Consider the following 15,359-nt stretch of genomic DNA (forward strand, 5'->3'; position numbering starts at 1 on the left):
CATTTTCCTTCTCTGGTGTCATTTCCTGCGATTGCTGTGCCGAGAGGTTTGCGGGTGGTGAGGGGAGTTCGGCCGCACTTTGGCTCAAATCTTCAGGCAGATCGACTCCTGCTTCTTCTCCTCTTTCCTCTTCCTTTTTTGGTTCATAGGGTGCCTGAAGATCAGAAGGTTCCTCGGATACCTGAGGAGGCATCTTCATAGCAATTGGTTCTTCTGCTTGCTCTTCTTTTATTTCTCTTTCTTCTTTTGCATCTTCACTTTCCTCATGTAATTTACTTTTACATGGTTCTGATTCTTGTGAAAGATAATCCTCCCCGACAGTTTGGGAGCCAGTAGAAGGACAAGTGTTGTCCTGTGTGTGTTCACTGTGAATTTGTTGCTCATAACTTTCAATAGGTTGTTGTCTTATGCTGGGAGATAACTGCCTCCTACTATTGGAAGATTCATGGGGTATAATAGCCCCCTTTTCTCTCACTCTTTCACTTGTTTCTCCAATGATGCTGGATACTGAATATGAGCTTGCTTTACGTGGTTTAATGTAGTTTGAGGCCATTCCAATTTCTGGTCTAGCATCATTCACTGGAAGATTATCTGGCAATGAACAAGGCGTTGAGTATGTATGCCTGCTCTGAGCTTGTGATACTGTAGGATCTGATCTGACAGTATATGTTATGGGCAAGCTGTTCAGTCTTGACCTGGCAGTGTGATGTTCACTCAAGGTAGCCTCCATCATAGCATGTGATGTTGGAGGAGTTTGGGGAGACTGATGCTGACTGGATGAAGAATGTTGTGCGTGTTGAGAGGAATGATACTGGGGGTGATGTTGATTTGATGGGTGCAAGGTAGAGGAAATTGGGGCAGAAGAATGTTGGCTAGATGGGTGTTGTGAAACTGAATGTTGAGAAGATGGGGCCTGGGCTGAAGGATGTTGCGAAGCCTGATGCTGTGAAGACTGAATTTGGGAGGAGGGATGCTGAGAAGAATGTTGGGAAGGAGGATGCTGAGTAGGAGGGGGATGCTGAGAAGGAGGGGGATGCTGGGATGGAGGGGGATGTTGAGAAGATGGAGGATGCTGAGAAGACTGAGGATGTTGGGAAGGAGAAGTATGCTGAGGAGAAGGATGCTGGGAAGGAGGATGTTGGGAAGGGTGTTGGGGACCACTATGTTGAGAAGATGGGTGTTGGGAAGGTGGATGCTGGGGAGACTGGTGCTGGGAAGAAGGATGCTGAGATGATGGATGTTGTGATGATGGATGCTGAGAGGGAGGATGTTGGGAAGTTGGGTGCTGTGAAGCTAAGTGTTGAGGAGTGAGATGTTGGGTGGACGGGTGCTGCGGTCCTGGTGTTACAGCTGGAGCTGGAGTGTAAGCAGGTGTAAGAGGAGATGGGGATGCATGTAAAGAAGGAAGCAAACCTTGTTTCTCTCCCCAACCCATGCGTTCAAGAGCCATGAGAGGGCTATCTGGAGCACCTACTCCACCTGCCCTTGTGTTATTTGGAGGACCCAAGTTGGATGCAAGAGCTGATGGAACTGACGAGGCTGTAGATGTGAGACTCTGGGTGAGGTGTCCCCCAGCACCATGCTGTAAACTGTACATACTGATAGGTGCTTCATGAACTGCATGAACAGACTTCATATGGGCAAGGCATTCACTCATCAGTCGAAAGACTTGACCACACACTTGACATCGTCGCATTTTATCCAGATCCTTCTTCGACTCTATCATATCTACAGGAGGACTTGGAGTTGCCCCAGTAGCTGTGAGACCACTAGGGAGGTTGTGAGGGCCAGGGGACGGTGGAGTAGAAGTAACCGGAGACAACAATGATGATGAAGAGCTCCCATGGCCAACTCCTATACCAGAAGTCAATGGAGAAGGGCTACCTTGGTTACCACTGAACTTTCCCTTTGAAAACATGGAACCAGTCAATCCTAAATCAGTTGTGGGAGCTTGTAGCCCCCCAAGGGAGGGCGGTGTAATACCAGACGCCCCAGCGAGCTCTGATGAGTATCCAAGGTTAGATCCGAGCCCTGACCCGAGGCCATATTTAGTATAGCCATACTGGTAACCCAGGCCATACTGTTGGTAGTACATTGAACTGTTGTTGATTGGTGGAGCAGAATAGCTTCCCATGCCTGAGGAATACCCTGGAGGGACAGCTGTTGGTTTGCCATAGTAAGGGCTGGATACTTGACTCAGGTCTCCTGGATACCCATTGTAGTATGGGAGGGCAGCTGGGGGAGGCACATAGCCAGGGTAGGGCCCCGGATACCCTCCAGACCCACCAAAACTGTTGTGCATTGAGTTCATTTTCTTTTACACCTGGCATACATCACGAATGTTCTTTGAAAGTGTCTTCAACTCGTGTAAAAACTTACTTTAACATTTTGCTCGTTTCCACCGATAAAATAACTATTATCATATTCTAAACCTCTTTTTATATTAGAGTATCATCCTTTAAGAATATCCAAGAACTCATTTAGTAGCTGGCTTATCTCATACAGGATTATTGAACTTTGGTTTTCTCTTTGAGTATTCAATGGCAGATCATTCACTGTTATGAGATTCACGTCACCAGTACTCTCCAGTCAATCAATCAGGCCATCACCCTGAAAAAGAAAGACATCAATGAAATTATAGAATAAAAAAACTTGTAAAACTTAACACCATTCTTTACATACAGTATTCTACTCGATATAAGATGTCACGATAGATAAGCTAAACACTATTCATAACAGTATAAGTGGGATGCCTCAAATTCACATTACAGTATGGGATAAAGTACAAAAAAAAAAAATTCCTTCCTCAAGGTTAAAACAAACAACAAAAAATTCTATCAATTCTCTTCAAAGCTTTATGACAATTGCAAAACAAAACAACGAAATAATTCAATAATTCAAGTAACACTATTATGAAAACATCAACAAGTTCATTTCATTTTTGGCTTGTTTTACAATTGTATAAAAATAATTTTAAACATATATGGATATAAAACATTTTACAAATAGATTCTCTCACAACTGCAACTTCTCCGATTCCCTCACAATTGTAATTTCTACGATAAAATGCTAAATTCAAGAACAGGTTACTAGAGATTGTTAACGAGCAAGTGAGCAGTCACTATCCGACAATTATTTCTGCTACAAATTATTTAGGAAGAAGTCAACCAATAGTCAACTGGCCAAGACAATAAAACCCCCACAAAGCAATAATCATCAGCAAAATATAATCACACTACTTTACAAGTCAAAATGACAAATTCGAAGATAATTTGTATTTTTCCTAACCATACAAACCTTAGCTATTTACAAAGGGTTATTACTTTTAGCGTAGCTGAAATGGCGAGCCATTAGAATTTAACGAGGGTGTATTACCCCCGCGCTAGTTAGCGGGGGGGTAGGGGAGTGGTAGCTAGCTACCCCTCCTCCCCCTCACACACAGGTGAATACTCACTTTCACTTAGAGGTAGGACTTGTCTTGGGGGACAGGGCTGGCGGGCAAATATGTGTAAATAGCTAAGGTTTGTATGGTTAGGAAAAATACAAATTATCTTCGAATTTGTCATTTGTTCCGTAACCGAAATACAAACCACGCTATTTACAAAGGGTGACTTATCCCTTAGGAAGGGTGGAAAGTCCCCAGCCATACTGGCTTTGGCTTTACCCGGGGACTCAGAATCCGAGTGAGTCGCACTCGAGAAAAGGAGTCCCTGCACCTCACAAGTTCCTTGCACCGCAAGGAACCATGTGGCCTACGTAAGCTTGTGTGTGAAGGAAGAAGTGTGACCCGTCTTAGGCAGTTGACCTGGAGTTCCAGAAGGAACTCTGGGTTAAGACGTTCCCAATACCACCTCGTCAGGGTATGGGGGACGCGACAGTATTGACTCAATACTCGGAACACAAGGAAGCATGGTTTACCTGCAGAGGTTCGAGGTCAGCTATGCAGAGACCAGGATGCTGCTTCCCCGTAGAGGGGATGATGAAGAAAGAAGTAAGGGCCAGACATACTTCTTTCGTTCATGCAGACTAAAACCTGACAACAATGCCCTCAACCTTCTGCTACCTGTCCAAAAAGGAGCCTGAGGTTAGACCAGCTGTTGTGTAGCCACCACAGAGCGATAGAAAACGTATCGAGACTCCTGTGGGTCACGCCCTGCAGGAAGCGGGCTGCGAAGGTCATCAGACGCTTCCAGACTCCAGCTTGTAGCACCTGCGTCACAGAGTAGTATTACTCGAAGGCGAGGGACGTTGCGATGTATCCAACATCGTGCTGTAGGGCGACGTGACGGGGGAGGGTCTGAAGACAGGTCGAGATGAATGTCCTTGAGTCCGGGCTGAAGAGGTATACTGGTGACTCTCCCCCCATGTCCTCCTTGTGTTCCCAAATCGGCTGCAACTGAGGCCAAACTGCAGCTGTTCCCAGCGCTAACCTCTCGATTCCTGTACTGGCAAGAAAGAGAAGGTCTTGGGACATCAGACACAGAATGGAGACTCAAAATCTTGAATGAATCGGACCGAAGGGTCGGGACCCTCAGATTCTGAGTCTAGCCAACAACTCAGGAGCGAGCCTGAATGTTGCCTTCCCCTCTTCCTTAGAAAGGGGGGGAGTAGTAAGAGACCAAGAAGATTGCTTACACACTGGCCGTGGCCAGAGTGAGCAGAAGACCCAGGGCGGAATACAATCCGAGGCCTGTCGTAAAAGGGTCTTGAGAAGATCTCTTAAAGGACTAAAAGTCCGAGCCATGCTCCAAGTTGGAGGTCTTCCTCCGACTAGGGCAGGGACGATCGTAGCTTCGCATGAGCGAGGATAGATCCAGCGGGCAGGAAAAAGTTATTCCTTTAAGCCTGAAGGTCAGGGAAAGGCTGAGCGACAGGCTTCATTGCCAAAAGCGGAAAGGAGTTTCCTCCCGCCGAAAGGCAATAAGACCGTTATTGCTGGAGAAGAGGCCTCACGGGAAGAGGTATATCTCCCACGGCACCAACCACCTTAGACTCTTCACTTTGCCTGGGAGACCCCTGTGGATGACTATCGCAGATGACGCGACCTCCGTACCGCGACTGTAGCGGGTTGTCTCTTCTAGAGGAGGAAGCGTAGTGTCTCCAGGCATGAAGCCGAAGCGACGCCCCGGTTCGGGAGAGATGTCGCAGTGTGGTTGCTTGAGTAGTCTGCGCCGTGGGAGAAGCTCTCCCGGGAGTTCCGTCAGGGGAAGCAGAGAGTCCAGAAACCGTTCTGCACATAGTCCCAGTGGAGCTCTCCCATTGAAAGGTTGACAGACAACCTGGTTTTGTTGAGACCCATTGTCCGCAGACAAAAAGGAGGGAAGACGCAGGCGTCGAAGTTGTCCCACCATCACCGGAATGCATCTTGCCAGAGTCTCGGGGTCTGAGACTGGGGGGAAAACTAGCGGAAGCTTGAGGTTCCAAGCTGTCGCGATCAGGTCCCCCAGACCAGCACTTGCTGGTTACCCAAGGTCAAAGACCCCTAGGTACACTCTCTCTATGAGGCTCTGCTCGGATAGTCTGAGAGAAACATTCCCCTGCCTGGAATGAGAGAGCCGATGGTGGAATTGAGAGAATCTCAATCATCCCGATATCTCTACTGCAAGATGTGAAGGTGTGAAAATGCGTCCCCTGCTGGTTAGCATGAAGTCGACACGCAACGGGGCGACTTGGCAGGAGCGGTAGGATCTGAAGAGGGGCCAGACTAAGGCCCTTAAGCCTGCCTGAATGATGGAGAGGTATCCTTCAGGTCTTGACCATAGGCCTGGACCGGAACATGCCCCCCCCCCCCCCCCCCCCCTTTCCTTTGACGAGTCCGAGAACCGCATCAAGAATGTGGGGAAAGGACGAGAATATCCACTACCATCAAGAGGCTCCATAGGTCAACACCCATTGCAGGTTTAATAGTTCCGCTGGTCCCATAGGGCCAGGGAGTCCGGTTAAACATTGCCTGAAGCCACCGGAACTTGGATCGCCCCACATGGAACTTATCCTGAGGCGACCGTTCGGACTATAAACGGGTCAATGAGGAAAGAAGAACTAGGAAACGTTCCAAGGTAGGGCTGAAAACTCTGCTTGACTGAGAACAGGTACTGCGACTCTCCTCAGTCTTGCCACGGTGAACCGAAAGGAAGGCTCGGAGGATGTGGTAACAGAATCTGGCGTCCCCAGGTGGTCACCCATCCAAGTACCGACGTTGCTTAACCTCGCTGGACGGACGAGAAGCGGGGTTTCCAACGTGGTAAGGCGGTTGACTCAATATCATGGCCAGATACTCCAGATGTTGAGGCAGAGGAAGAGAAGGCTCCAAGCAAAATACCATGAGCCCACACTCATGGTCAGCATTCGGAAGCTTTTCCCGGCGCTGAAGAAGGTCGAAACCCAAGCCTACCGGAGTTGACCAGCCCTCCAAACAGCAGAGGAGGCGGAAGTCTGCACCTGAGCGGCCAAGAGGAAGGCAGGGAGAGTTCTCTGGGGAAACAAACCTGCTATGCCACGGCGGGATAGCCACACTGCATCATAAGCAGGAATACTTGCAGTTTAGGCTGAATTCGACGAGCACCCTGGAAGATGGATGGAATGGAAACTGAAAGTACCCGTCCTTTCGATCCAGGGTTAAAGGAGTCCTGTCGCCTCGTTACCAGTCTGATCGATTCTGCTGGTCTACGCTGGCCGAAGTTTGTTCGACAAACTTGATCAGGGCTGAGAGGTCGACTATGGACATCCCCTCTCAGATCCTTCCTTACAAGAAAGGATCGACTGAGGGGGCCGGGGGTGAAGCCGTCGATGATCCTAAGGAAGACCTTCGCCTAAGGTATGGATCATTCTGCCCAACCGGGCAACTCTGCTGATGCTATGGCATAGAGGTTCAGAGACACTGAATTCGCTGACAGAGACGGCAGGCGCGATATCCTTGGCTACTCACAGAGATTGTGCGGGAATGGGCATCGGGAAGCTGTCATTCGGATGAGTAACCTTAAGCATCCTCCCAGCGAAAAAACCTGCAATCCTAGAGTTCGTGAACTCCTTTTAGGACTATGCCCCCCCGGGGGAGTCTCCCGTGCCATCTGTTCCTGACAGGAGGAAACTGCAATTGGACACCTTGTCCCAGTTGTCGTAGCCGATAACTTAGGCCGACGTGGTTGAAAGAAAAGGGAGCTGGAGCCCTGCAGAGTCTGGAAGAAAGCGCCTTGGAGGAGTGAAACCGGAAGTCGATTTACTCCGCACAGCAGATGTTTAAGTCTCTGTCCTTGGGCAAAGACAAAACTCTTCTCAAGGATGGAAGGGTGTCTGAGGTCGTTGACCTCCACAGATGAGACACCCGAAGGAAGCCTTCAGTCAGTGCGTCCAGATGGTACAACATCGAGCTTGTCCGCAAGTAGATACTTAACGACGAAAGGCCAAGGTGCCTGAGCTCGAGAGGAGGAAAGTACCCTTGATCTTCCTGTAGCTTCCTTGAACCAAACCTCGGGCCGTAACCGAGGAGGGAAAGAACCTGGTAAGGTCCCAGAGGAAGAGGTAAGCAGTCACCCCTTGTCCGATGGAGAAATCTTCAACGGAAAGCCTCCCCGCCAAAAATCCTTCCAGGGCGGGAGAAGGAGAGAGTACTCGTGCAGGAGAGGGGACCCTCGGGACCGACCTCTTGGGAACCAACTTCGCCCTGGGGGAAGTCACCACGAAGTCCACTCCTCTCTTTCTCTTCAGCGTAGGAGAGACAGCCGCTGGTTTGTTACCCTGGCCGGTGAGTGCTGGTTTCATAAACCTCATTAACGCCCGTGCCAGCGGATCAAACCATGTCTGCTGCTCCAAGGACACAGAGTCCGAAATCCTCGCTAAGGTGAAAGGGATCGGGCGATCCTTTGGAGAGGACACGACGGTTCCTGCCTGAAAAGAAGGTGGGAAGAATGCTGTACTGACCTGTCTTCGTCCTGCACTACCAACCTGTGCTTGGATGGAGGTGATCCCGAGTGCCGCCTAGGAGCACGCGTCCCTGCTGCTACCACCGGCTGTGGAATTCGCCGCGAACTATGGTCGCGCGAGGGCGAACGGTCGCGCAAAGGCGAATGGTCGCGCGGGCGCGCAGGCGAGTGGTCGCGCGGGCGCGCAGGCGAGCGGTCGCGAGGGCGCGCAGGCGAGCGATCGCGCGGGCGCGCAGGCGAGCGATCGCGCGGGCGAGCGATCGCGCGGGCGAGCGATCGCGCGGGCGCGCAGGCGAATGGGCGTGACGGCGAGCGATCGTGCTGCCGCGTAGGTGAAGAAGATCGCTGGCGGTAAGCGATGGCGAGCAGCATGTGTAGGTGAATGATCGCGTGATAGGGTGCGATGGTGATCAGCATCCGCAAGAGGGCGAGCGTTCAGGGTTGTGCGATGAGGAGCAGCATGCGTAAGCGGGCAATCGTGCAGGGTTGTGCGATGGCGAGCAGCATGCGCAGGTGAATGATCGCGTGAAAGGGTGCGATGGTGATCAGCATCCGCAAGAGGGCGATCGTTCAGGGTTGTGCGATGAGGAGCAGCATGCGTAAGCGGGCAATCGTTCAGGGTTGTGCGATGGCGAGCAGCATGCGCAGGTGAATGATCGCGTGAAAGGGTGCGATGGTGATCAGCATCCGCAAGAGGGCGATCGTTCAGGGTTGTGCGATGAGGAGCAGCATGCGTAAGCGGGCAATCGTTCAGGGTTGTGCGATGGCGAGCAGCATGCGCAGGTGAATGATCGCGTGAAAGGGTGCGATGGTGATCAGCATCCGCAAGAGGGCGATCGTTCAGGGTTGTGCGATGAGGAGCAGCATGCGTAAGCGGGCAATCGTTCAGGGTTGTGCGATGGCGAGCAGCATGCGCAGGTGAATGATCGCGTGAAAGGGTGCGATGGTGATCAGCATCCGCAGTTGAGGGTCGCGCGATGGCGATCAGCATCCGCAGTTGAGGGTCGCGCGATGGCGATCAGCATCCGCAGTTGAGGGTCGCGCGATGGCGATCAGCATCCGCAGTTGAGGGTCGCGCGATGGCGATCAGCATCCGCAGTTGAGGGTCGCGCGATGGCGATCAGCATCCGCAGTTGAGGGTCGCGCGATGGCGATCAGCATCCGCAGTTGAGGGTCGCGCGATGGCGATCAGCATCCGCAGTTGAGGGTCGCGCGATGGCGATCAGCATCCGCAGTTGAGGGTCGCGCGATGGCGATCAGCATCCGCAGTTGAGGGTCGCGCGATGGCGATCAGCATCCGCAGTTGAGGGTCGCGCGATGGCGATCAGCATCTGCAGTTGAGGGTCGCGCGATGGCGATAGCATCCGCAGTTGAGGGTCGCGCGATGGCGATCAGCATCTGCAGTTGAGGGTCGCGCGATGGCGATCAGCATCCGCAGTTGAGCTAGTAGCTGGCGAACCATGTTCCTTCAGAAGTGTTGGAGAACGTTGGCGTGCCAGCTGTAACACACGTGGGCGATCCGGAGATCGCTGGCGAGCTGATGATCGCTGACGAGCTGACGATCGCTGACGAGCTGACGATCGCTGGCGAGCTGATGATCGCTGACGAGCTGATGATCGCTGACGAGCTGATGATCGCTGACGAGCAGAAGGCTACGCGTGGAAGCCTGCGCAAAGAAGAAGAGTCCTTGACCCCGACCTGAACCGAAGTTCTAGATCGCGAGGGCGAACGTGGGCGCACAGGGCACGTAACAGGAACCGCAGGGAAGATCATCTTGAAAGCGCTGACGAACAGGAGAGCGCTGACGAACAGAAGGGCGCGCAGGGAAACCCTGACACGCAAGGGAAGAACCCCCGTGGGGGCAACCCTTTGCCCCGAAGGGATCGTTGTCCGCCGGGAGACTGATGTCCGTCGGAAGACCGCTGTCCGTCGGGAAGACCGTTGTCCGTCGGGAAGACCGTTGCCCGTCGGAAGACGAGATTAGACTGCTGTCCATCTGCACCAAGACGGAAGATCGAGACAAAGAAGTTGTAGGCTGCAAACGGAGATTCAAAAAGGCGCCTCAAGCACCCTTATAGGGAGATGAGAGGCCCTTACGACGAGGCGGACGGAGGGCCTTACGGCGAGGGAGGCCAACAGCAACAGCAACAGAAGAAACCTCCGAAGAGGAGTCTCTATGAGTGTACTCTCTCGCGAACGAAAGAGAAACACTTCGTGGAAGAGACTGGTCAGCCAGTGACCTAAAAGGGGCAATCCTCCGAAGAGGAGCTCCTGCAGTTGCCCAGCCCCTTGAGCGAAACTGCAGGTGCGACCGCTCAGCACCAAGAGCATAGTCGCACGAAAAAAAGGCAAGAGAAGAACCCCCCAAAAGAGGAAAAGCTCAAGCCTGGACAGGAAAAAACTTCCCTCGGAAGGAAAGTTATCCGCCCAAGGAGGCAAGCCTCCTGACTGTTCTAAAATGAACTGGAGAGCTGTCCGTCGACACGGGAGTACTACCAGTAGAAGGAGACACGCCCCTGACGACAATACAAGGGGGGAGGCAGCAACAGCCGAATCCCCAGGACTCAACCAGACAGCTCACACCGTTGCTATATTACAGAAACGAACTAGATCGGTAACTGTAAAAAAATAAAACAAATAATATTAGTACACATTCATTCCCCCGGGAAGGCTCCGAAGAGGAATCCCGAGGAAAAGGAACAAGAATTACACAACAGGCACGTGCCCTCACAACCACTTACACTCGCGGAAGGAGAGCTGTAACCAAAACAGAATTATAACAATTATAATTATGTAACTATGTAATTATGTAATTTAAAAATGAATGAACACTAAAGAAAAAACGAAAACCCCGAAAGGAATCGTTCTACAAGCTGAAAAATTAACAACTACAATTAGATTCATAAACTAATTGAGACAAAATGTACGGCGTAGCAACCCCACCCACACGGGAAGGAAGCTACAAGGGCGTAGTAAAACATAGTAAAAGGGTGAACGACCTCAAGAGAGAGAGAGAGAGAAAGACCGAAGTCAAACTCGATCGCAACCCATAAAATTAGGCCGTGGTGGCCTAACTGCCGAGGCCTCCACGTAGATATCGTACACTACACACACACATCTGAAAAGGAAACTTACTTATTTCTATACTCAAATATATATACAAACATGAAAACATGTTTACATATATATTGAGTAAAAGAAAAGTAAGCGATTAAGTAAAGACAAAACAGACAATGGCTGCCAAGCGAGGACCAAGACAGAGACGTCTGTCACAGTCCGAGCCAAAAGTGAAAGTGAGTATTCACCTGTGTGTGAGGGGGAGGAGGGGTAGCTAGCTACCACTCCCCTACCCCCCCGCTAACTAGCGCGGGGGTAATACACCCTCGTTAAATTCTAATGGCTCGCCATTTCAGCTACGCTAAAAGTAATAACCCTTTGTAAATAGCGTGGTTTGTATTTCGGTTACGGAACAAATAAAAATTAGGAGCAGGAGGATACAGAAGTAATATTGAGTCCGAGACCAAAAACGCTGCGTTGGTTTATTAACTGCGTTATATCGGTCACTTTAGGGTGTCTCCACACGGCAGGTTTGGTTTATTAACTGCGTTATATCGGTCACTTCAGGGTGTCCACACGGCAGGGCATTCCTTAACGGGTAAAGATAACCATCACTGATGAGGTAAGAAGCGAGAGCACTGCGGGCAAAAAACCTCATTGCCGTGTTCTTAAGCCCTGTCCACATGATCAAGCATCCGACGGGCAAACAGTGATACCAGGCCACAATAGTTAGTGAAAATGAGGGTTGATGATGTAAGAAGCAGGAAAACTAAAGGTAGGGATCTGGCAACATTGTATGATGCCAGATCCCTGTCTGTGGTTTTCCCGCTTCTGACGTCATTAACCCTCATTCTTACTAACTATTGTGGTCTGGTATCACTGTTTGCCCGTTGGGCATGCTCGATCGTGTGCATAGGGCTTTAGTTTGGGAAAAGGATGACGAAACAGGCACATGATTTCAGGAGTAACATGTTTACTATATATGGTTATTAGTTTTTTTCTGTTTTGTCCTACATAAATGTTACCTGCATGGCTATAGATTGTTTTACCTTCTCGTATAATGTGTTCATGTACATTTTCGTGTAATAGGTCTAGGTCTGATTTACAGCCGTCTCACAGTTTGTGTAAAATAGTTAAGTTGATTCCTCTTACAGTTTTTCACGTGATGCAATTACAACACTTCAATGCAGTTTTCTTTACTTCCATTTTAATCTTGCTGCTCACTATGACAAGGATTTCGTACTGCTCCGGACTGAAATTGACCAAATAACTCATGAGCCCCAAGTACAAGTAGGTTTAATATCTGTATGTACATTATAGGTGTTCAACTTTGCCTGCCAGTCATTGCCACGTGAACGAATAAAGGGACCGCGAGGCTATGTTAGATCTGGTAGCAATGTTTGAACATATTGCATTATACACAATGGTACAGCTTCAACTCCGAACAACAAAGAGGACAACCGATGCTGTAACAAAATAACACTGAAATGTATCTGATTATTTGGATTTATGAGCAGGAGTTAAAAGGGTATATAATTATAGAAACACTATTACAGTACTGATAAAAGCAATGGTATTGGAGCTGAATAGAGAGAGCATCAAAAGAGTGCGGTTGAGATGTGAAGAACATGGAAAAGCCTGTAAAATTTTATAAACGATACTGCTTCGTAATAGTGAGTAGTAAATCTATAATTAATACAGACCATGCGATGTCACATGTCCACAACATTTTAAAGAAAACCACAAAAAAGTTGACTTTAAATATACTGTAGTAGGTTCCTTGTTAAAACTTAGTTTGTGTAAAAAAAGAAAAAAAAAGACAACCAAGTGCCCTGAAAGCATAAATTAAGTACAGTGAACCCTCGCTACTTCGCGGTTCGACCATCGCGGATTTTTTCCATAACCCATATATATAGTAACATATATATATATATATATATATATATATATATATATATATATATATATATATATATATATATATATATATATTCAAATAAGCCATATATATTTTAGATATATTAATGTCTGGATTCTCTTAACGACCTCGGGATCAGAGCCCCAGGCGAAATCACACAAAGACAAGAGCTTGGCTCCGGCCGGGAATCGAACCCTGGTCGGCAAGCTTATATAGACAGTGACTAACCCATTCGGCCACGAAGAAAGATAAAAGTCAATGACAATTCTACTGTACTTATACCTGTCGAATTCAAGTATTTTGTACTTAGAATTGAAATCAACCCATCTTCACCATCGTAGCTAATTGGTAGTTTGTTACCTGGCATTCAATTAATGATAAATTTTGCACATTTTTACATGTTTTTCATATTCAAATAAGCCATATATATTTTAGATATATTAATGTCTGGATTCTCTTAACGACCTCGGGATCAGAGCCCCAGGCGAAATCACACAAAGACAAGAGCTTGGCTCCGGCCGGGAATCGAACCCTGGTCGGCAAGCTTATATAGACAGTGACTAACCCATTCGGCCACGAAGAAAGATAAAAGTCAATGACAATTCTACTGTACTTATACCTGTCGAATTCAAGTATTTTGTACTTAGAATTGAAATCAACCCATCTTCACCATCGTAGCTAATTGGTAGTTTGTTACTTGGCACTCAATTAATGATAAATTTTGCACATTTTTACGTGTTAGTCACTGTCTATATAAGCTTGCCGACCAGGGTTCGATTCCCGGCCGGAGCCAAGCTCTTGTCTTTGTGTGATTTCGCCTGGGGCTCTGATCCCGAGGTCGTTAAGAGAATCCAGACATTAATATATCTAAAATATATATGGCTTATTTGAATATGAAAAACACGTAAAAATGTGCAAAATTTATCATTAATTGAATGCCAAGTAACAAACTACCAATTAGCTACGATGGTGAAGATGGGTTGATTTCAATTCTATGTACAAAATACTTGAATTCGACAGGTATAAGTACAGTAGAATTGTCATTGACTTTTATCTTTCTTCGTGGCCGAATGGGTTAGTCACTGTCTATATAAGCTTGCCGACCAGGGTTCGATTCCCGGCCGGAGCCAAGCTCTTGTCTTTGTGTGATTTCGCCTGGGGCTCTGATCCCGAGGTCGTTAAGAGAATCCAGACATTAATATATCTAAAATATATATGGCTTATTTGAATATGAAAAACACGTAAAAATGTGCAAAATTTATCATTAATTGAATGCCAAGTAACAAACTACCAATTAGCTACGATGGTGAAGATGGGTTGATTTCAATTCTAAGTACAAAATACTTGAATTCGACAGGTATAAGTACAGTAAAATTGTCATTGACTTTTATCTTTCTTCGTGGCCGAATGGGTTAGTCACTGTCTATATAAGCTTGCCGACCAGGGTTCGATTCCCGGCCGGAGCCAAGCTCTTGTCTTTGTGTGATTTCGCCTGGGGCTCTGATCCCGAGGTCGTTAAGAGAATCCAGACATTAATATATCTAAAATATATATGGCTTATTTGAATATGAAAAACACGTAAAAATGTGCAAAATTTATCATTAATTGAATGCCAAGTAACAAACTACCAATTAGCTACGATGGTGAAGATGGGTTGATTTCAATTCTAAGTACAAAATACTTGAATTCGACAGGTATAAGTACAGTAGAATTGTCATTGACTTTTATCTTTCTTCGTGGCCGAATGGGTTAGTCACTGTCTATATAAGCTTGCCGACCAGGGTTCGATTCCCGGCCGGAGCCAAGCTCTTGTCTTTGTGTGATTTCGCCTGGGGCTCTGATCCCGAGGTCGTTAAGAGAATCCAGACATTAATATATCTAAAATATATATGGCTTATTTGAATATGAAAAACACGTAAAAATGTGCAAAATTTATCATATATATATATATATATATATATATATATATATATATATATATATATGTATGCATGTATTTATGTATATATGTATATATACATATATATATATATATATATATATATATATATATATATATATATATATATATATATATATATATATATCTAAAGTAGGAAGATGTGATGTAGTTCTAAGGGAATAGTATGGGAAATATGTCTGGGTAATAAGCAAAGCTCTACCTCCAGTTTGTTTCTTCATTATGATCAGAGATAAATGTAAAAAAAACATTCGTTGCCATTTTTTAACGTGCTTTTTAGCGTGTTTAGGAAACGCATGATATAAAATTGCCTTTAATATTTGTGCCTGTTTTAGTTTAGGGTACTGTAGTACATGCATTAAGTGTTCTGTACATTAAAGGGTAGTTTGTTAACAGTACTACGTACAAGGGAAGGTTTTAAAAGTCTGAATATACATGTTGAATAAATAGGTAAATATGGTGTCACTACTTCGCGGATTTTCACCTATCGCGGCCGCGTCTGGAA

General features: G+C 47.3%; 1 protein-coding gene across 6 annotated transcripts in view; it reads right to left on the reverse strand.

Moving 5' to 3' along the window:
* Positions 1-15,359, reverse strand: part of LOC137624586 (trithorax group protein osa-like) — a 94,396-nt gene that overhangs the window by 63,628 nt on the left and 15,409 nt on the right. For all 6 annotated transcript variants that reach the window (XM_068355527.1, XM_068355530.1, XM_068355528.1 and 3 more), the window contains exon 2: positions 1-2,610. This exon is cut by the window's left edge and continues 2,837 nt beyond it. In XM_068355527.1, coding sequence (XP_068211628.1) covers positions 1-2,311 — 2,311 coding nt within the window. In that variant the 5' untranslated portion in view covers positions 2,312-2,610. The remainder of the gene's footprint in view (positions 2,611-15,359) is intronic.

This window comes from Palaemon carinicauda, chromosome 31, assembly GCF_036898095.1.
Source record: "Palaemon carinicauda isolate YSFRI2023 chromosome 31, ASM3689809v2, whole genome shotgun sequence".
Classification (NCBI taxonomy): Eukaryota; Metazoa; Arthropoda; class Malacostraca; order Decapoda; family Palaemonidae; genus Palaemon; species Palaemon carinicauda.